This window comes from Hesperophylax consimilis, chromosome 13, assembly GCF_061612785.1.
Source record: "Hesperophylax consimilis isolate HC1 chromosome 13, BYU_Hcon_1.0, whole genome shotgun sequence".
In the NCBI taxonomy this organism is placed as follows: Eukaryota; Metazoa; Arthropoda; class Insecta; order Trichoptera; family Limnephilidae; genus Hesperophylax; species Hesperophylax consimilis.
This window is the reverse complement of record NC_142848.1, coordinates 12,988,220-13,011,906: the sequence shown is the minus strand read 5'-3', so window position 1 is coordinate 13,011,906 and position 23,687 is coordinate 12,988,220. Positions and strand designations below refer to the sequence as shown.

General features: G+C 35.8%; 1 protein-coding gene across 1 annotated transcript; it reads left to right on the top strand.

Annotated features, from left to right (window-relative positions):
• Positions 1-2,681: 2,681 nt before the first annotated feature.
• Arp5 (Actin-related protein 5) lies at positions 2,682-22,627 on the top strand. Its single transcript, XM_089638512.1, has 12 exons — positions 2,682-2,855; positions 3,566-3,731; positions 6,290-6,456; positions 8,262-8,453; positions 9,622-9,852; positions 11,763-11,884; positions 12,629-12,709; positions 13,298-13,486; positions 13,915-14,101; positions 17,862-18,009; positions 19,653-19,807; positions 21,337-22,627. Exons 1-12 carry the CDS (start codon positions 2,750-2,752, stop codon positions 21,636-21,638), a joined length of 2,046 nt encoding a protein of 681 aa, XP_089494638.1. The 5' UTR covers positions 2,682-2,749; the 3' UTR covers positions 21,639-22,627.
• The last annotated feature ends 1,060 nt before the right edge of the window (positions 22,628-23,687 follow it).

Genomic DNA, 23,687 nt, shown 5'->3' with positions numbered 1-23,687 from the left:
ACCTTCCTCTTTCCCTTGAATGGTGTAGGTACCATTCATTATTTATTGACTTTTTTCGATAATGTGACTTGGGATAATTTATTTTAGAGATGTGTTTTTTACTTATATTATTTTTTACTATCATTGAATTGTGTAGATAAAATTAAAAAAATAATTGCTTGATTAAAAAAAATCTTTTTATCTATTATTGTTACAATGTATTTTTGTCAACTGTGGCAACTTTACCAGGGCTGCCAATACATATTTTCTAAAATACCACAAGTTTCTGTACCTGCAAAATGCTGGTAAAGGAACTTGTGGGGAAGCTGGGGTGGGTGGGGTGCGGCTATTGAAGTTAGCTATTTATTATCTAGTCATTTTCTCTTGCGTTTAGGCTTTCAAAATAGTATTTTTTTAAAGTTTGCTATGTAAGAAAAAGAAATATACAACTTTCTCAAAATTATTATAAATATTATTTTTCAATATGGTTGAGTGGTCAAGAAATGCCCAGAATCCCAGCATTTTACACACAAAAAGGTTCTCTCCGCAAAAAACCTAATTCTTGAATAATCTTAGATCCCGTAATTTGGGGAATTTTTCACGAACTGGCAATCCTTATGTGTATAATGTATACCATAGATATATTACTTATGTAGACTGGTTGTGATGGATCAGCATAGATAGTTGATTTATGGATCAGCAGATTCAGTCATACCAACCAAACGGTGATTTTAATGTGGCGGTGTTTTAATGACGATTTACAAATTGTACATATTATAATAAAACTCAAAATCAGCGTTTGCTGGTCTTTGAGAAAATTTGTTTTTTATACCCATAATATTTTTCACTGGAGTTCCTTGTTCCACGGTGAAACCGAATTCCAAAAAGCTCTATAGATAGAGCAATTGAACGATGTTAATCGCACAGTGAAGTTGATATGTCCCTAGGTATATACATGACTTGAATTCACAGAAAGACCAAAGCGAACACGTGCTCCAGCATTTGTCTCTGTGATTTTACACGCAGATGGAGGCGGCAGTTCGAATTATTAGACCTTAAGTATTTACTGAATAGTTTCACCGGTCCCGCAATAAAAAATTTAGAAAGCCAACTCAAGCAATACACCCATTAGTCGGCAGATTTAGCTCTAGACCCTCATCAAGTCGTAATCCGAAATGGGTGTATTGTTAAACCAGCGACCCGGCAATAAAAACCTTCGCCCAAGGCTAGGCCATATTTTAATTGTTTGAAAGCTTTGTACAAATGTCATTTTAGCATCTTTTAAAATAATAATAACGACTACGGTGAGAATGTCGATGCCAGCGCCATGGAATCAAGACAACGCACCGAAGTGGTGTAAAGCGGAACCACTTTAGTTCCAGCACCCCACGACAGGTGCGCTACGGTCGCCGGATTGCGGAGCTCAACACATTCCGCAACCAAAAACAGTATCCAGTACCCAGTCAGAGAGTGATCATCTCGCCTCCCCTTGGGGCGGCCGCCGAGGCGCCTCCGCCCAGGAGGCTGCCCTCTCGGCGGTCACGATCTCGCCTCAACAGCTGAAGACAGATTCCGCAACCAACAGTCCCGAGTCAACAGTACCCAGTTAGGAGTCACAATCTCGCCTTTCGAGAGTCATCATCTCGCCCCCCCTTGGGGCGGTCGCCGAGGCGCCTCCGCCCAGGAGGCTGCCCTCTTGGCGGTCACGATCTCGCCTAGTTCTCGACACTTCACATTTCCGCACTCGACAGTCATCATCTTGGGAGTCATCAACCTGCTCTCCCTCTTGGAGCGGCGCCGAGGCAGCTGCCGACCAGGGAACTGCCCTAGCAGAAGTTACCGTCTCGCCTCCGCCGAGAAACTTCCTGCTCTCCCCCTTTGGAGCGGCACCGAGGCTCTTCCGACCAGGGAGCTGCCCTAGCAGAAGTTACCGTCTCGCCTCCGCCGAGAAACTTCCTGCTCTCCTCCTTGGAGCGGTGCCGAGGATTTTCCTACCCAGAAGCTGCCCACTCAGAATTCGCTGCCTGCCGACTCCGCCCTTCGGAGCCTTGGCCCAGGTTGAACAACTTCCGCCCTTCGGATCCAACCCAAGTTGCCGCTTGTGTTGTCGGTGATAAGTGCGAACGTGGAGATCCGTGATTCCAGAATCATCGTAAAGGGAAGTGTCTGCACAATTTTTGCATAATTATCTCGTAACGTGACCCAACTTTTAAGACAGTGAATGAAGATAATTTAGGATTAAGAAAAAGGACAATTAGTTTTAAGAATTACAATTTAAAACTATCATTAAGCTAGATTAAGACTAACCCTTCTTTATATATTTTTCAAAATAAATATTAATCGTGGTCGAACTTAAGTAACTTCTTTTTTTTGTACTCGTTCCTCCTTATCTTTCACATGAATAATATTAATTATTAACTTCCCTTAAGTAGAGTTGTAACAAAGTGATTATTCCGCTGAGTCAATGACGCTTGACTATGGCGTCTATGCGCTTAATACATAACATTCCCCGTCAATTCGATGTCTCGGTAACCATTTAGGATAGTTGGCCACGCTCAATACGATTTTTGTCTCTAATCTATCGATATTTTTCATCCGAATCTACCGATTTTCATTTTCGCGGTATGGCATCACTGCCCATCACTGATTCTTCGAGAGTGGTCTACATATGGGTCTATTTATGCTGAATTCTATGCGCCCGCGGCCCGGCTTATTGCAGTTTGACAGTTGGCAAAAATATCACAAGTTTTGTGTTGGAATTAGCGTTATTATGAGTAATATTTTAGAATTAAAGGATTCAAGAGCGGTACCAGATATTGTACATGAATATTCCACGTCCTTGAGAGACGGAAACGTCCCTTTAGTCATCGATAATGGTAATAATACTGAATGGAAAAAATAACTTCTGTAATTGCACAACTAAAATAAGCTATACGCAAGAGTGAATACAAAAACAGTGAAGCCAGTTTTCAAAAACTTTGATCAACAATTTTGTTAGATTAGATAAATAGTTTAATATTATATTTCGAGCTGGCATTGAAATGACTCCTGACAACACGAAAGTAGTTACCTTTTAGGTAAAGGTTACGAATTCCGCTTCACGGTAAACACGGAATGTTTACTTTGAATTAATACTTGAATTTAGTTATATTATTACTAAAAGTTACTATAAATATTGGGGAACCTTTAATAACGCCTGCTCGCGTCCCCTTTAGAGTTATATCCCAGTTTTCAAGTAGTTTGTGGGCTACGCAAGGTTTGTATAGACTGGTTTGTGATTTAATTCTATTACGATATTATGAATATAATCCAACTCTTGATATGAACATAGTCGCCGTCGGCTCGGCGCCGCATACTAATTGACATATCGCGTAAGTGACTAAACGAAATTAAAATTAAAAGTGCGTATTTTTCCGTCTCCCCCGACATAATAAATCATGTTTTGAATTAATAAAGCTAAATCCATTTATAAAAGTGAAATATTGCGTATTAAGAGTGAAGCGGAATTAGAGAAAAATAAAACCTTTTATTGCAGAGGTTTTTTTTGTAGAACTGTAATTTATGTAGAATTTTATTTTTATTTTAGGTTCTTATCAATGCCGAGCTGGTTGGGCCACATTGCAAGATCCGTTGCTAATTTTTAAGAATCTCATAGCCAAGCCCAGAAAGGAGCGGGGGAAGAAAGATGGAGACCCTCCCATAACCCCTCCAATACAAATTGGAAATGACATTATCAACATTGAAGCCGTGCGGTAAATAATAATTGCTATTTTTTTGTAAGGGTGAAAGATTCCCCAAAGTAAGCAACTATTTTTAAAGCAGGAATTTATCTAAACACTGAATGTAAGGCATAAGCTCCCAACTAATCTTGAGGCGTGACCGCAATAGGTAGCTAATAATAGAAGGGTTGTCTGTGTGGTCGCCGCCCGAAACAGTATAAAAAAATTATTTGCAGTAATAATATTCATTGTTTTGTGTGTCGTGTGTTTGAAGTTTGAATAAAAATTATTTAATTATTGAACAGAAAAAGATGCGGTCACGTCTAGGACTTGAACCCAGGACCCTTGTCTTTCCGGGGCACCGCTCTACCAACTGAGCTAATGGGACCCTATCTTCTTCGGTCATATTTAACTGTATCATTGTCTTTATATTCTCACTGCACATTTTTATTGGCTGCTACCTTTATGTATGTTCGCAAGATTCAATCCAAACTAAATGCAATTTAGACAGTGTCTTAGATAAATATATATTATTTTAATTTTAATGTGCAACATTTATCGACTTTTCTGCAAGTCTAGGATGAATATTTTATTTTGGAATAACTTAATGAGTAAAACGTCAAATTGTAATATTTAATTATTGAAGACGAAGGGCCTGATCTTGAGGGGGAGGGAGTGGCGGGGAGAGAAACGGTTTTGGCATCAAATTCTAGCAAATTTATTCTACTTTGAAAACGTATGAAATGGTTAAATCGAAAACTAGTCATTCAGGGTTAAAATCACCAAAAACTGAAGAATGCTAGAATTTTTGTGATTTTTTTGATTTTTGACAATGTTGCGTTCGGTGCTCGGAAAGTCGGAAACTTGGATCTCTCCCGATGCAAATAGTTGTTTCTTGTAGTAATTAAGTTGAAGTGAAGTGTAATTTCCATAACCTGTGTGTATTAAAACTGCGATGGTTAGGTAAATATTTTCTAGAATTTTTAGTCTAATTTTCAGATACAAACTGCTATTTACAAAAAGGTATGTCGATTTGCACAAGCTTAGACAAACGTATATGTGTGGATGGGAGTGCGTGCCACAATCAAGCGCTGCCTCCAGACGTGAAATTCTCGTGCCCTTGGAACAGCAAGGTTCCATCTGCCATTTGCATGAAACTGAGATATTAAGGTTCAAAGTTAAATCCTGAATAAAATAATAAAATAAATTTTTATAAGTGAATATAAAGAATGTTTTGTAATTCAATTTTTAAAAATAAAGCATATGGAACCGTATTCTTCCAAGAGTATTAGCATATTATATAAATAGTTTGGGAAATTAAAAAAAACTATATTCTCTAATAAATGAAATATTTCGTTCTTCAAGACCTGCATAGAATTCGAAAATTGAAAATAAAAACAAAAAAATCTTTGTGTTATTTATTAATTCTTAAGTCCTTGTTCAGCAAACAAAAGAAGTCACAAGGTTTGGTGACGGTCTATGTATTAAATTTGCAATAACACTTTTGAGCATTAACTTAACAGTCTTCACTTCACTTTTGCGTACGTTAGAAGCTTACGGCTATCGAGATCATATAGTTGTACATCAAGTTGGGTTGTTAATACATTTCGGCCTGGTATTTTTTGCACTGGCGCTATGCTGAGTCCGGGCAAAAATAAAGGTCCCGTGCAAATTTTTAAAATTTAAAGTTTTTATAAATATTTTAATAAAAATTTCTACATAGTAAGTCAGCATACCCAAGCTATAAAACTACCTAATGAAAATCGAATATTATTTGAAATGCAACTCAATTAACCGTATAATATGTTTATTACGGTCTGCCTATTGGTATTTGCTCATACCCGCTTTCTTTAAATACACCTGACATCTCTCGCTCACTTGCACATAGAAGTTGAGTGGGTGCGGAACGGAAAAAGAGATTCGAATCGGGTTTCACGGTCATAAAAATCCTCATTCCAGGAATTGAATTATTTCAATAACAAATAATATACTATCCTTTTGTTGAAATACCGATGTAAACGAAAGGCACGAAAATAAATTTAAAAAAAGATTTGCATTACGATTCGATAATTATGTACTTATAGTGGGACCTTTACAAAGAGATTGGTATATAATATTCATGTAAAAACATTGAATAATTCCATCTTTTCTGCCATTGAAATGATGCCGGCGCAAAAGGTAGAACTACCCTTCCCGGCCTTAAGCATCAATCGACCGAACGGGTAAAACTACCTTTCCCGGCCGAAGTGTGTTAAGTTCATCTTCATAACACTTAGCCGATAAATAAAAAAGTTACACTAGACGGTTTGAACGATAACTTTGTGCTCTTTTTAATGTTTCATGCATTTATATCTAGGCTTTCTAAGCGACGCAACGTAATTTGACAGGGAGTTAGTTGTATTATGAAATTAATCATAGGTGATGTTACTTTTGGATTGAAATTAGTTGTGGGAGGGCATTCGCTGTGGTTTTTAGATTGATGGATAGTAATAATAAAAGGCCAGCTTTGTAAAGTTTTATATCTAATGTTACTTGATTATAAGCAGCCTTTGCTTAAATAGAATAATGACTTATATAATCATAATTTTTAGTTTCCAGCTGAAGACTCAGTTCGACCGCAATGTTGTAACACACTTTGAAGCCCAAGAGCAGGTGTTTGACTATACATTTAGCCGATTGGGAATAAACACAGAGGGTAGTGTCAATCATCCCATTGTCATGACCGAAGCCTTTGTCAACCCTAATTACTGCAGACAATGTAAGTTGACTAAATTTCTCACCTTTTTCCTAGTATGGTCTTGGGGCACATTGCTTTTTTTTGCTGGAGCAGAATAATAATAAAAATGACCTGCTCTATAAACTATGATTGAAAATAAACACTGATATGATACTGAATACGCAGAGCCGGTTCTTTACAGGCGCAATTGGAGCAGTCTGCTCCAGGCGCCGACTTGCTAAGGTGCTAATGCGCCAAGGAGCCAAGGCGTTGATAATACCTAACATCAAATGCAACGCTCTTGAGGTTTTTCTTAGCGCCAGGCGTCGTTTGGCTCAGGGCCGTTCCTGATAATATGTTAACCATATATTATATTAGTCGTCTCAATATTTGAGAATACCAATTATCATGCCCATAATGGATTCTGGTCCTCTATACACTTAAAAGTTTATTATCGACTTTTCAATATTTGACGACCTCTGTGGTAAGGCTCTTGACTAGTAATGCGAAGGCCGCGGGTTAAAAAAAAGGCTTGCGCGAATACATTTTATTTGATGAGGTACTCTCCCCACGTTCATCTTCCCCCATATCCTTTCCCTCCACACTACCTTCAGCCTAACAACATACCCCAATTGGGGATGCCGTAGTCTCACTGGCTCCAGACTGTTGGGAGCAGTTAGGAATTTTGTGTGGTATTCACATTAAAAAAAATAATAATAAAAATACACAGAAATCCACCTCATATTGCGAACATTCTTAAATTTGCCCAGCTTTGGGGATAAATGGCGGTTATGTTGTTTTGCTCGGCTACTTAACGAAACATTTGTTAAAAAGAAAAAATTTAAACAAGCATTTTAAAGTCAAATGGAAATTAACCCTGCAATTGTGGTGTTGAAGAATTGTTCCCACGCACATCACGAAGCACTGCAATTGTAGTGTTGAAGAATTGTTCCCACACACATCACGAAGCACTGCAATTGTAGTGTTGAAGAATTGTTCCCACACACATCACGAAGCACTGCAATTGTAGTGTTGAAGAATTGTTCCCACACACATCACGAAGCACTGCAATTGTAGTGTTGAAGAATTGTTCCCACACACATCACGAAGCACTGCAATTGTAGTGTTGAAGAATTGTGCCCACACACATCACGAAGCACTGCAATTGTAGTGTTGAAGAATTGTTCCCACACACATCACGAAGCACTGCAATTGTAGTGTTGAAGAATTGTGCCCACACACATCACGAAGCACTGCAATTGCAGTGTCGACCTTATAAATTCATTTTTCCTTCTACTGGGTTTGTTAAACACAAAAATCAAAATCAAGTACTTTATCTAGTACGGTAAGGTGTTCATGTTGGCCTTAACAAAAATGTAATTTAATTTTTTTAAATTTTGGAATAACTTAATGAGTAAAACCTCAAATTTTAATATTTAATTATTGAAGGCAATATTAGCGATTCCTAAACGATTATTTGAAACTGAAAAATCAGAAAAAGATACATATATATCCTGGGTTCGAGTCCTAGATGTGACCGTATCTTTTTGGTTCAAATTTTCATTTAGGAATCGCTAATATTGTCTTCAATAATTAAATATTGTAATTTTATTTATTGAATATTCTTGTCGCCGCCTGTTAAGCATTTTGCTGGTGTGAGTAAAAGTAGCCTTTTTTATTTTCCGCTTGAAAATGGCATTTTAGAGGGCACCCCATACTCTCAGCTCGTTCCAGAGTGATTTTTGAACTGCGAAAGAAGAATGTGTGAATGGTTTACAGTTTTATTGTATTCGTGCTTTCTTACATAATGATCATTTTTAATATTATCTATTTCTTTCATTTTTCAGTAATGTCCGAGTTACTTTTTGAATGCTACGGAGTCCCCTCTTTGGCCTACGGAGTGGATTCTCTATTTTCATTCTACCATAATAATGTTGGGAACACAGGACTTATTATTAACTGCGGTTATCACACCACTCACATCGTACCTGTTCTTAAAGGAGAAGTTATTAGGAGGCATGCAAGGAGAATCAATTTAGGTTTGTATCATGAAAATATCGTGCCATTAAATATTTCATATTAATTTAACCCTCCTTTTGGACTCATAAAAGTTTTTTCATTTTGTATTATGGTATAGTGTTAGAAAGAGAGAGCATCACGCTTTGTATTACATTTAAAAGTTTACCTTAGACCAAGGCTGCCCAACCTTTTTAACAGTTGGGCGAAATTGACGATTTTGAATCACTGGCGGGCCACTGAATACCTGACGGTTCCTATTTCCAAGGGGGGGGGGGTTGTTAGAGTTAGTAATAGAATTTCTATAAACATAATTCCCCCCAAAATGAGTGCTCCCCACAAAATATTTGAAATCCATGGGGGGGGGGTTGTTACGGGACTTCGCTGAGAAAAAATTCCGCTTCGAATTCCATGGGGGGGGGGGGGGTGGTGGCTACAAGATTCCATTTCGGACGCAAAAAATATTATATCAAAAACCGGTAGATTTTTCGTCGCTGATTCTCGTTCTGAATAGCCTAAATAGCGATAAGTCGCCTTCGTTGGCAACACTGGCGACCGCGCGCAAGCTGCATTGTTTTTTTTACCGCGGGCCCGCGACACTTTTTCAAATTGGCGGGTTTTTTGAAAATGGTTCACGCGGGCCACTTATAATTCGCCACGATGTGGCCCGCGGGCCTGGGGTTGGGCAGCCTTGCCTTAGACTCTCTTGAAAAAATTGGCATTTGAAAAATATTTGTCTAGGTTTGCAAATTTTATTATTACATAATATTTTTTATGTTATTATTTTATCGACGTCCGGGGGATTGATCAATTGATCCACTTTCAAAACAATTGGATTTCACACAGGTCGATTAATTGATCCACTTTCATAACAATTGCGCTGTTGATATCCAGCATCATAGCAATATTATTGGTTGATATCTTATCATATCATATCTTGGCATATGTGGAAACATCATGTTGAAATACAAACTTAACAGGCCACACTTTCATTAATCTAGAGCGACTGACATAAAAATTTATAACTTTAAAAGACAGGCCGTTTTAGAGTACTTTCTGAAACCTAACTTAACTGATACTTCTAGTATTAACCCCCAGATATATATTAAATTTTTAAATCTAAAATATTTATCTATTTACTGCTTATAATAATAAATTAATCAATTATCAACTTTTATGTGTAATTTTCAGGTGGCTTTCAAATAGTCAGCTATCTCCATAAGCTGCTGCAGCTCAAATATCCCGTCCACCTGAATGCCATCACTCCGTCCCGCGCCGAGGAGCTGTTGCTGGAGCACGGGCACATCTCGGTCCACTATCAGGAGGAGATCATGCGCTGGAACGAGCCAGAGCACTATGAAGCCAATGTGAGGAAGATACAGCTGCCGTATGCTTTGCCAATTGCAAACCCTACTTTGTCAGGTAAATAACGATTGCAAGTCATTTTTAACATTGAAGGTACATTTTGATAATAAAATGTAGATATGATGGTTATCCTTGCCTCCTGACAAGAATAGTGACATGATTCATGAATGTATTGCTTAAAGTGTGTGTTTTGTTTCTTCCTCACAGTTGTTATTTTGATTCAAAATCACTCTAATAAATGGCTTCTTTGACTATGTATATTTCAAAAATATAACAAATACACCTTTCCATAATTTTACCTCTATTACAAAGCACTAAAATGTAAAATGTTTGATTATTAAATTGCGTTATAATATGTTCTCTAGAGATTCAATCCAAGTGCATTTGAGCAAAACCTCCTAAATCACAAGGCCGGGACACTGAATCAAATCAGCCCCCTAACTGTATGAGAACCTCCAAATAATTTATTTTTATTTAAATTAACTAAAACATTTTAAGATGTTTTAATAAATAAGAATAAATTGAAAAAAAATATAACAATTTTTTTTTGTAAAATACCATACAAGTTAGGAGGCTGCTTTGAATGAGTGTCCCGGCCTTGTGATCTAGGAGGTTTTGGTTTGATCTTGGTCTTGCCATTTAACCCCTTATAGGACACGTGGCATGAATACTAACCAGCAACCTGTAAGGGCTTATAGCAGCACTGTCAAATTTTTTCTACATTTTTATATCAGACTTTATGCATACTTTATGTTTAAAACGTGGTGTGATGATGAAATCATCTCTAGTGATGTACTACTGAGGTCTATGCATCCATTGTCCTATGCACGCAAGCGGCTATTAGGCCAACATGGCTACAATAATTCATTCCATCATCACAGCACTTTTTTAATGTTGTGTTTATGCATTCCTTACAGGTATTTATGATTTTCATTCTTCTACAAAGATTGTGGAACAGTTTTACAAAATTATCTGCCTAAAATCTGCGAGGTTAAGGAAAAGCTAAGTGAATTAAATTCTTATGTTTCCTGCATCAATGTTCAGTGGCTTTCAAGAAATATTTTAATCCATTGGCCTCAAACGACGCCGTCCCGGCGTGTGTACGGTGATGTGTCTTAAAATCAAACGACGCCGTCCCGGCGGTCTGATGTCTGTCGGCTTAAAAACGAAAAGGGAAAATAAAATAAATTCTTTATATTTCCTTGCATATGCATGTAAATATCTACAAAATTTATTTTTTTCCAGAAAATTTAATAAATCATGCATTTAAGGGTTAAAAACGAAAAAGGGATACATTATTGACATTAAAATACATTATTGTGTTTAAAATTTTAAATGCCAATCGCTCTGTAGATAATTAAGCATTTATTTCGTAGTAATTGGCAGGACTCCGTTGGTACAATTTTTTCCTGATATTTACTATTGAAATTTTGTTATATTTCAGCTTCATTGAATTTTTTCAAAATGTTGTGTGGTTTGGGAATTGACAAGCTTGTTCGTAAAACACATGGTGGGCTGCTAACAAGAGCCCAAATGGCAAAAAATATATATTATGGTAATAAGTATGATTAATGTACAACTTTTCTTAATCCAATTATAAAAAAATGAACAAATTAAATTGGTTTTTGAAAAAAAAAAAATTTCATATCCTCGTTCAATCATACATAACAATGCATATATTTTTTACATACCTTGATTCAATGCACAAGTAAATTCAAAAAGATTGTTTCGTTTGCATGTTTAGTTTAAAAGTTATGTAAGAATTAGTGCACCACTGCACTTAAAACTTTTGGTACAAAATTAATTCGGATGTGAAGGACAATTTTTTAGCCAAACAATTCGGAGGCCAATGGTTTAGCAAAATTAACAATATTGATTGAATGCCACCCGGAAGCAGCTATAAATGGTAACTATACATCCTCTACTTGTGATTATATTATTTTAATGAATATGTATGTTTTCAATAGTTGAAGTTCAGAAGGAGAGAAAAAAAGAAATGGCGAAGCGACTAATGGATATAAACGCCAGGAAAAGAGAGGAAAAACTAGCAGAAGATGAAGAACAATTAAATCAACTTTTGGCATTACAAGTAAGACGTGTAGTATTTTATCAGCTTACCCTGATGTACATCACTATATCATTAATATATGTTATCGTCTATCTAAGTCCAAGTGCTTTCAGTTCAAAGGCACCAGCTGCATTGATTGGAGCTGCATTAAAATATTAAAATAGACCAATAGACTGCTTGCACTTGGTTAAAGTCAATACCGCGAATGAATCATCCCCACTAAAGACGCAAGCGAGACCGCCTTTATCCCAAGTTCCAATACAATTGATACAATACAAATAATCCTACGGCAATATAGCAATACAATTAATTTTGCATAGACGCAAACAATAGTAAAACATATTTTCTAATATGAAACAGCAACACAAAATAAACAGCATTTAGGTTTATTTTCCCTCCTGAACATTTTGACAAATGGATTTTTCGCCGTATTGGATTTATACTGATTGATGATGGAAAAACATCTGACTGCTTTCAGATGTTTTTTTAGTGTTTACATCATTGATATTTGCTTTCATTTTATGCAAAACTACACTATTACCAAAAGAATTTTGTTGGTTTTTATACAGGCACAAAATAGTAATTAAATTAATAAAAAGACAGAAAAGATTCAGTCGGTTCTAGGAATTAAACCTAGGACTTATTCCTTGCCGGTTTGAGAAATGTTAATATTGTCTTCAATGATTAAATATCACAATTTAATCATTGAAGACAACAAGTTATTCCGTTAGAAAAATATTAATATGCATTTGTTTTCTTCTTTAGGATTTACTGGAGGAAGGAGAAGAAGAGGAATTTTATAGAGCTATTCAGTCATTTGATATTAAAAACTATGAGGAACTTAAGGTAGTTACCATTTATAATTATTTCACTTATTATCTTTCCGCTCAGTACTAAAAACAAATTAAAGATAAGAACTGTGATCTACGTGGCTTTGAAAGTAAACCACAAACCTTTTGTTTTAGAATGTAGATATTCAACAACTCTCTCTATCCTATGGTACTGCCACTGAGAACTTTGTTGACTCTTTTTGATACACCCTTCATTTATAAGAAAGAGGGAGAGGTTACAATCAGTGATATACTTTTATGTTATGAGGGAAATAAACACCTGAATAGACTTGCCCAGAATGGATACTAAGTATCGCCCTGAAGGAAGACCACCATTTAGAATTGAAATGCTTAAAACTGTGTTATACGCTGTAGCAGTGACCAGATGTGACCTTTCCCTTCCCACCCCCAGCCTCATAACGTACCCAAATAATTGAGGATGCCATAGTCCCACTGGTTCCAGATAGTTGGGACTCCCATGCGGTATTCATGTAATTTTTGTTAAATGCCATTATCTACCTAGATAAATTGTTTTCCTTCAACAAATTATTTGGTCCTGTAAATCAATAAAGATTACCTTTTCACAATGCCGCTTCCCTTCCAGCGTCAGATAAACCAGCTGAACACCAGAATTGAGAAGATTCGGCAGAAGATAGTTGCAGTGGCGACCACGGAGAATGACCCCGGGATACTGATCATTGACGAGAAGAGTTCTGTCAGCGGCAACAGTAAATACCAACCTCCCTCTGATCCGGTGCAGTTCTCTGCTTGGCTGGAAGAATTCAAGAAAAAGGTATAAAATTTGACTTTATTCAATAAGAAATACATTTTTATTTGCAAATTAAGATAAATTTTGAAAATGCCTTTAGGAATAAATAGTGAAAAACTCAACCCTTAAAAAAACAAAGTTTTTTTTACTATAATATGTACAACCATTTTTAAATGTATTTTAAAACTTAAGGCATCCTTCAAAAGATAGTTGCTAAACAAGAATCGTTAAGTAGTTCAATCTGAACCTCGAACCTAGAGAAGCTCGCAATCACTGGGAAAGTGGAAGGCGGAGGAAAATCACCGATGAGTTGAGATGATCAACTTAGCATCTGGAACATGGGTAACTCAGTAACGTGAAAAGTGGTAGCCTGGTTCATCGGGGTAATTGGAGTGAGGGTCGCAGTCGTAATCAATGAGGCAATGACTTGAAAGTGTATTTTGTTCTGGCAGCGTGCAGATATTCAGTCGACCAAGTATTCGCGCAAGCAGCGTCGCCTCGACATGGCCCGCCGCAGGACAGCCGCTGCGCAGGAGCGCATGCGCCTCATATCGCACCTTGCCAAGAAGGAGAAAGAAAATGATGACTTTGGCATGCGGGACGAGGACTGGGACGTGTACAAGACTATCAGTAGAGAAGGTAATTTTTTTTGTACAAAACATTTATTTTATTTCTGGGAAATCAACAGTTTTTCATTACATCTTATACACTAACGGTCTTACTATATATACTTTAATGCAATATTTTAATTTTGAACATGATAAAGTTGAAAAAAAAGCTTTAAATATTTAACCAGTTGTTTCGCTAGCACCAATCAATGCCATTTTGTTTTTTTTTTATGACATTTCAATGGTCCACAATTTGAATAGATCACAATGAAGCATAAAGTTTGTTAATTAAATTTTGATCGGTATATTTTTAGTTCAAATTCATAATCTAAACACATTTTAATCAGCAATATTATGATGATCATGTAGATAGTAAATATGTAGGTACAGTATAATCCGAGCTTGTTCGGTTTAACGAATCACTCCTGATTACTGGAATCTTTGAGAAATGGCTGGATTTTTGGATTATTTGAGAGTTTGACATTTTATGGAGCCTTTCATAGACATATGAATATTAGTAGACCTGCCCTAAGTGATTAAAAGCGTATTATTCCCCACTCCCCATACCGGTTCCATTGGAGCCGGCTGGGCTCGCGTATGGCCTCCCGTGAATTTAGAAAACGTGACGTCATCATTCTTGTGCCAACTATAATCGAGGCATCATCGGTTCATTTTACGAAATAACACGGCAAAATGGTGGCTTGTGCTATGAAAACTTGTAAAAAAAGAGGTGTAAAATAGAATAAACCCAATTGTCGTATTACATTCCATATATAAGCATTATTTTACTTTATTTTAAGCTTATTCACATCGTATAATATGGATCAGTGTAGAAACATATACTATCACATCGAGATACGTCTGGACGCGAAACACAAAGCCGTTTGCATAAGAATCAGGGATTGCCTTCGCCTTTTGCGCTTTGATAACATACATAATTGTATCATTTGGAACTTCTATTTTTTCATCTGTTATATCTTGCTGGAACTCCGTCGTATTAATAAAGGATAATAAACCAATAATTTTTAAATTTATTCCACTTTAATGGCGTTATTACTAAACGAGTTTTGAATTTTACACAACTCATAAACAACACTTAATATAGGATAAATGGTTGGTTATCAATTGTGAAAAATTGGTATGTTTGGAAGTAAAATTTGGATACAGTGAGCATGTTTGGAATGAAAAATGTATGTGTCATTAATGCTGTCCGATGATATTTTTTATCTATTCAAATTAAAAATATTATATTTTTCTATCGCACGTCGCCACCGATCATATATTATCTTTGGAACATTCTATCACACGTCGCAACGGACCACGTGTTAGGTACGCTCGTTATTTCGCATGTACGGTACTGCTGGAACGAGAAGGAGTGCATATCACGTAATGCGCTAGGTTATACCCAGTGGCGATGTGTGATAGAAAAACATGTTTTTGTTTTTAATTGAAAAAGTATCGGACGGCAAAATGATGTCCAAATTTTTACTCTAAATACTTTATAGGAATCGCTGGTAAAAGCTGTGTTTCATTTATCTTCTTAAAAGTGAAATGTGAAAACATTTCTATTATCTTCTTAAAAGTGAAATGTTATATATTTTCTTAAAGATTTCATTATTTTATTATTAATAGGAACAGAGCGGTTGTGACAACCCTCCAACATTGGTCGAATGTAGCGATTCTCAAGTGTGCTCATGGTTGGTTGCTGGGAAGTAAATTATGAACATTTATAAAAGTGTCTTAACTAAATACGTAAACAAAATATTCGACTCTGAAAATAAAAGAAATTTATTTTGCCGAATTTGGACTTCGCAAATTTGTTCATAACGTGGCGAGTAATTTGCGCTCCCATGTAAAAATGTCTATTCATTCAAAAGCAGATTTTACTTTTAAGAACTAAATGGTGATATTATAATGCGAGATGCCTATTTACTGTCAGATTGATTTATTGACGAATCACAGTCAGCTTTCCTCTCTGCGTCCCGCAACTATTGGTTTAACCCCTCGCCTTTAACTTCTCGTCTATTAATATTCATATGTCTGTGGAGCCTTTTAACCACAAATAAACCACTCACTAAATCGAAAACTCCGGGGTTTTTGTATGAAACTAATTGATCTGTTATTTAACCCTTTGAACGCGTTAATAAGCTCCATTTTATCTATACCCGTACGCGGTACATATTTTCAAATACCTATGCACGCAATTAAATGTCAAATTATAGCATTCTGGCATGATTTATTGGACTATATAGACAGAACAGATTATTCTCCACAATATGAAAACAAATCCTCGTGTGTCAACAACACTCTTAGATGTTATAAAAACAAAAACATAAAATTTCATACAAAGACGTACCATATCTTTTGAATGTGGTCCCGCTATTCACTCGGCGTGTGTGTACTTAGGCCACTGCGTTGACAGACACAAGTGGAACACCATGATCACTTATCATTTTTAGCTATGAAAAGTTGTGAATGACATACTAGTACTAACGCCATCCGTTGACAAAAATGTAAACTAAAGGACTAAAAGGCGCGAAGAGGCACACTTGATTATCGATCTTTTTTTATGAAATACAATTTTATTTTTGAGAAATTCTTGTAGATGTCAGCATCGTCATAGTTCTACGAATGTCCAAGTGAGCAAGAAATACATTTATGACGAAAGAGCGCTGGAATATCGGCCGTCAAAGTTTCCGTATCAACTGTTGATACAGCTGCGTGTGAGTATAGACTTTTTGCCGTAACAACAGTTGATACGGCCGCGTGCAAAGAGTTAATCATAGATATGTTAATATTTTGACACATAATTGGCTTGCAATTACTCTGCATCTCACACCATCGACAAAGATATAAAAAACTAAAAAAAAAACGCTCGACCATAGACAACATAATTCTCATTCGGAGCCTGCCCCATTTATTAGCCTAAAATATTAAAAAAATTTCAAATTTCAAAATATTCTCTCAGAGAGGAAAATTTAAAACTCAGTTACATGTTAAGCATTTTTATTTCAGCAAGACAATAAATTATAGATACAGGTTTAATCATTAATGAATAAGGTAGAATGATGGAATTCTATCTAGCATGATATAATCATGATCCAGTGCGGCCTCACAATACGCATAATCCTGGCAGGAACACGAAAAATAATAATAATATTTGGCTTATTTATGTAGCGCTTTTTTCGTAAAAAATCATCTCACTCTATGAAAAAGAAAATTTCTGCAGTGAAGTTAAAATTATATTCTTTTTATCTTTCAAATCGGATTCTGGGGATATACCAAAGTTATATTCCCTCGCTAACTTCGTACAATTCTATCCACTAAGGTATATTAGATGCAAGCTGGGCTTGGATGGATTGTCGAGCTTAGCATGTAAATCCGTATATAGCATAGATATCACCTATTTGTCTATGATTTTAAAAGATGGACATACATATTTCTTTTACTTTGCAAAACCAAACTACTGTCATTACAATTTTTTAAAATGCCTACGATCGCAGTTTATTTTTACACAGGTTTAATTTACGAGTTGGTTCCCCACTTCGATTGGCATGGTGCTATATGCGAGGTTACTGATTGTAAATAGTATTTGTTTTGCTGGAGTCAGTGCACTCTTCATAAAATTATGATGAACGAAAACAAACTTTTTTCTTCGATGATTAACATCTTGTGTTACACCCATCCATCGGATAACTGGAGGTTCGGATTAGAGAGAATATACGGTATATTATGTTGGAAAATATAAAGTTTGTTTTTTAATTATAATATTCCTTTTTGTTTAATTACAGGAAATGACTCGGATTCTGATGCTGAAAATGAAAAGTTGTTAGAAATTGAAAATGTGCTCAGAGAATACGATCCACTATTTGGAGGTGTTGCCGTAGGAGGGGGACTTTCTGAAGCTCACCAGCTTCATGTTGGAATTGAAAGATTGAGGTTAGTCTACAAATTTTACCACGATGGAAAGATCGATTGTGAATAAATCAAATTAATTAGAGTGGAAGGTACACTCCTTATCTCGCTGGTGAAAGACCACCATTCAAAATCGATACGTTCCCCATACTCTTCCTCATCTCCTTCCCCCCCTACTCTTCAGCAGGGCTGGCCCTGAGCCAAACGCCGCCTGGCGCCAATAAAAACCTCAAGGCCCTTGCTCCTTGGCAAGCCGGCACCCAGATCGGACTGTTCCAATTGCGTCTGGACGGGACCGGCCCTACCTTTCAGTCTCATAACATACCCCAATTGGGATGCCGTAGTCTCACTTGCCCCTTGTAAAAAAATAACCTAGGGGTGTATAAATTTTTGTTTTTAAATAAATTATACCTAACAATTAAATTTTATTAATCAAATGTATTATAAACATTACTGTCACCTCACTCTTTTGTGGTTTCATTAAAAAATAATTGACAAAACATTCACAAAGTTTCATAATTTTTTCTCAAATTCCGGTCGGAATCTTTGGTGTCATAGAGGTGCACATTTTAATTTTTTTTGTAATTAGCTTCTACATTTGAATATAAAATGTAGTGTTTTCTCTTTCTAACACCGTTTAGATCATATTTCTCATTATGACGGTAAGGGAGACAAAATGATTTCTATGTGACCATATATTTACATGCTGTTCTGAAAAGCAATAAATTGATTATACGGGTAATAGCTGTTTTTTTCGCAAAACCGAACAAATTAGTCTGAAGAGTTAATTCATTTTGGTGAAGACAAAGCATCGACTATTTTTTCTTTTAGTTTTGGTTTTGTGAATATCTGATAGGGATCGTCCCAAGTATCCCTCCACGAAGAACCGCCACTGTAAACACATGCAGTATGAGAGTGCACAATATCAACCAACTGCTGTTGATTCATAAATGGAATGATTGAATTTAGTTACAACATTTTACCATGTAGTAATGGAATGATTGAATTTAGTTACAACATTTCACCATGTAGTAATAGAATGATTGAATTTAGTTACAACATTTTACCATGTAGTAATGGAATGATTGAATTTAGTTTCAACATTTCACCATGTGGTAATGGAATGATTGAATTTAGTTACAATATTTCACCATGTGGTAATGGAATGATTGCATTTAGTCACAACACTTCACCATGTAGTAACAGAATGTTTGAATTTAATTACCACATTTCACCATGTAGTAATAGAATGATTGAATTTAGTTACAACATTTCACCATGTAGTAATAGAATGATTGAATTTAGTTACAACATTTTACCATGTAGTAATGGAATGATTGAATTTAGTTTCAACATTTCACCATGTGGTAATGGAATGATTGAATTTAGTTACAATATTTCACCATGTGGTAATGGAATGATTGCATTTAGTCACAACACTTCACCATGTAGTAACAGAATGTTTGAATTTAATTACCACATTTCACCATGTAGTAATAGAATGATTGAATTTAGTTACAACATTTCACCATGTAGTAATGGAATGATTGAATTTAGTCACAACATTTCATCATGTAGTAATGGAATGATTATGGTAATGCATAAAGTGTATGTTTGTACTAGAAATGATTCAGTTATGTATTTAATATTTGGCTTTTTATCCCCAGAGCACCAGAGCTATTATTCCAACCATTCATGATGGGAAACATAGAAGCCGGCTTGGCTGAAACTTTGGAATATGTGTTGAAGCAATTTACCTACGAGGAGCAACTAGAGATGGCCAATAATGTATTCATAACTGGGGGCTGTTCCAAATTTTCAGGTATTAAAAAAATAAAATTACATCAACATTACCATTTCGACAAAAAACTATTAAGTTCCCAGAATCTAAAGCCTCTGACATTTTGCAAAGTACGTCTCATATGAGAACTTTCAGAATGCAGATGGATTGGCTGTTTTTGAATGTACTTCAAAATACATTAAGTATATAAATACTTATACAAGTACTGTTCTTGAAAGCAGATGAAAGATCATCTAGATTTTAGTATTACAAATCGACATATGGAATTAAAAATATTAAAATTTTGATTGCAAACAAAGATAAAGTTTTTAAAGTCGCTTACCAATGGTAGTAACTGTAATTACTACTTTACAAAAAACATATTTAATTAGACAAAGGTATGTATTATAAAAGTTACAGTTACTTTACTTTTTTCGTTTAGTATAAAAATAATTGTTAAAAAATTGGTAAAACTTTACAAATAATTTTCAAATGTATAAAAGTTTTTTCATTGAACTGTTTTTAATTTTTCGGGAGCGTTTGCGGTATTTTTTTTTATTGTAAACTGATAGCATGGTACTTTCTTTTTCCAACACTGTTTAAATCATATTTCTCACTGTAATACATACATATACATATGTGATATTTCATTCTGTAAATGGGGCATTAGACACATTTTATGTAGATTTTACAGCTTGGCAGATTTAACTTTGCAGTTGGTGGCATTGCAAGTGTAAAATTTTCAAAATTTTTTTTTTTACTTAAATTATTGATTTGTTTCTTCTTTGGTCGATCGCCATGTTGTGTCGAACTGTAATAATATTTTAGTATGTTGAATTTTAAAAATTTGATGATAAACGATTGCCAATAGGATTGATATATTACGGCTGTTGACGAATATACCTACATTGGGATAGAACCTTGACCGACTAGAAAGCCTTGACTGCGTAGTTGCCACTAGCCCATTCTTACCTTTGATGTAAGCTTGTTATTATGTGGTGCGTGTTACTATGTAGGTTACACGCACTACTTGCTTTGACAGGTTTTAATCTTTTAACTGCAGCTGACGCACACGTTTGTACTTTGGAACATCAAGACCTATGTGGATGTCGCATACGTTTGTTATCGATAATTTTTTTTGCAGAATAAAACAATGATAAATTAAAAATATAAAATCAAGACGCACAGGGTGCATATCTGACCCGATTTGTTGAGCGGTGTTCGTGTTAATTGGAGGATACTCTCAGTATCGCCCTTGTGAAAATCACCATTCAGAACCGAAATATTGCTTGTAATGACTTTAGCCCTGTTTGATCTAAATACCCAGATACTGCCCCACCCTCCTCTTCCCCATCTACATCCCATCCCCACTACCTTCAGCCTCCCCAATATACCTCAATTGAGGATGCCATAGTCTCACTAGTCCAGACGGTTGGGAGCAGTTGGGACTCTTGTGAGGTATTAACACATAAAAAAAAAATAGATGGCATACACTCCGTAATAAGTTTTAACTCTTAGACTATGGTGCAGACCTCTTCACAAATATAATTGAATGTTTTTATATAATTCAGGATTGAAAGAGCGCCTATCTCGCGAACTTCTGGAGATGCGGCCCTTTCAGTCGCCACACAAAATCAACATGGCCGGCGACCCTTCGTTAGACGCCTGGCGAGGAGCGAGAGCCTTCGCTTGCGACCCACAACTGCCCGAATACCTCATCACTCGACAGGAGTACAACGAACTGGGTGGCGAATACTTCAAGGAACATTACGCTAGCAATAAATACTTCAAAAGCCCCGATCCATGCATTGATCTCACGCTATTGCCGGCCATTGATGGAAATGTTATCAAAGAAGAAATCATAGACATTTAGTGTTGATATATCTTGTTAATTTACTGACTATCATCATTTCAATCAATCAAAATTAAAAGGAATTGACTTCCCAGTGATTGTCCCATGAATTAACTTTTCCACGGTGGTCCAATGATTAATCATTTTGTTACATACTAATAGTATAATGCGTAATTTCGCCTGACTCGATGGAAACCCATATTGAGTGTGGATGATTTAGTCTCAAAGTCCGCAGCATACGGTGACTGAGTTTTACAAAATGGCATTGTGGTCTCAAGATGTCTTTATTAGATTTCATTGAGTTATTTAAAACACTAGAATGCTGACCGCTAAAGGCTCTAGTGTAGCATGTTGACATTCCTTCCAGACAATGGCAGCAAATAATTGAATTTATTTAGTACTCGGTGGCGATGTTTTGCGCTATGAAATAAGAATTTTGATCAATATCACATAAAATCCATTCAAACTTATGAAAGAAAACCAACACTCAGAACTCGCGCCGCAAGGAGGCTCTAGTTTATTTGCAAATATGTAATTACGAATTGACGAATGCCCTACAATCAGCATTTATTTCGTTGTATGAGTAAACCCAAAATCTTCTTTTGGATTGGTTTTATGCTTGTAAATATAAAGAAAAACATTATTATCGTCTACGTTGCTGGAGTTACTTGATATTGTATTGATTCCACGGCTGCACTAGACAAAATGATCAAGTTTAGTATAATTTGGGTAGCGCCGTATACGGAAACCAGCTTTAAAGAGTAGCATATCGGTAGTCTACTTGTGGTTGCGTCACAGTCCCGTAGCTTGTGAACGAAGGGCCTTACATGATTGAGTGCATGATACGTATTGTAGCATACTGCCATCAGAATGTATGGGAAATGTCAGAAGTTGTAGGTATTTTCTCTTTTCTAGTGTATTTGTTTGCCTGAAGCTAAAGATGACAGTTGAATTATAGTTTTGGAAGGAAAATGTATCAGAAGAAGTGGGCTTGAAAAATAATAATGTGTTGTTAACCCTTGGGACCTTCTAAGACCCAAATAGTCCCAAATGCCGTGCGCGCATTATACTCTCCTAAGACCATATTTGTCCCAGAACGACCGCACATTATTAAAATGCATATATCTCTCTTCCTCTCATCTAAAAAGTAATTATTTCTTTTATGTCAGAAAGAGAACGAAATAGTGCTTGTTATTGTCTTTGAAAAATGGAAGCTTGTAGAAGGTTCGATCCGTGCAAATCAACAACGTCTCAAGGGTTAAATTACGTAATTATTTGAAGACAATAAATACATAAGGAGAATGCATACTTGGAATATTTTTTTAAAAAATAATTGATTTTACACATCGAGAGTAACCACGCAACCTTGGATTCAGCGGATTGGAAAACTGCAGAATCATCCAGCCTACAATCCACTTAAATTGGCAATAACATTCACACCTCCAAAATTAGTGACCCCGACGTGATCTGAACACGCAATCTTCTGATCTGGAGTTGGGAATCCGTTGTGAACGGAAACATTCATCTATTTCTTTCCTATCCTTCTCCTCCCTTAATTGCTTTCATCTCAATATCTTGTCAAATCCTTTAGCCAAGCATCAGATACATGTAACAGGAAAAAGATACATTATGTTATGTACATTAAAAGAAATGTATCAAGATAATATTGACACATCTTAGCTTAGTATGAGGATAAAGCTAGGTCTGAAGACGTATCTGTTATGAATGCTTTTATTACTGTATTTTATTTATTGTCCCCATATGTCCCACGCTTATTTATTTATTAACGCCATATTGGGCTTTTACATAATGATTATAAATTAAATGGAGAACAGTATAACATAAATAAAGCATTAAACTGTAAAGAACCCTTGAAATTTTTATGCGAGTAATAAAAAAATATATACATTGTGAATACAATCATATACATAAATTAAAATTACTCACTAATTTGGCTTGGAATGGGTCATAATTTAAATCGAAAATATAATATAATCCATTAGTTCATTGCCCAGTCTATGTATTCTCTCTATAACAGAATTGAAAACGAAGTTATTGTTGTGAAATAAT

Coding starts and splice junctions, on each gene's coding strand:
- Arp5 (XM_089638512.1), top strand. CDS start 2,750: ATGAGTAATATTTTAGAATTAAAGGATTCAAGAGCGGTACCAGATATT. Junction 11,885..12,628: donor ATCAACTTTTGGCATTACAA/GTAAGACGTGTA, acceptor TTTCTTCTTTAG/GATTTACTGGAGGAAGGAGA. Junction 14,102..17,861: donor CAAGACTATCAGTAGAGAAG/GTAATTTTTTTT, acceptor GTTTAATTACAG/GAAATGACTCGGATTCTGAT.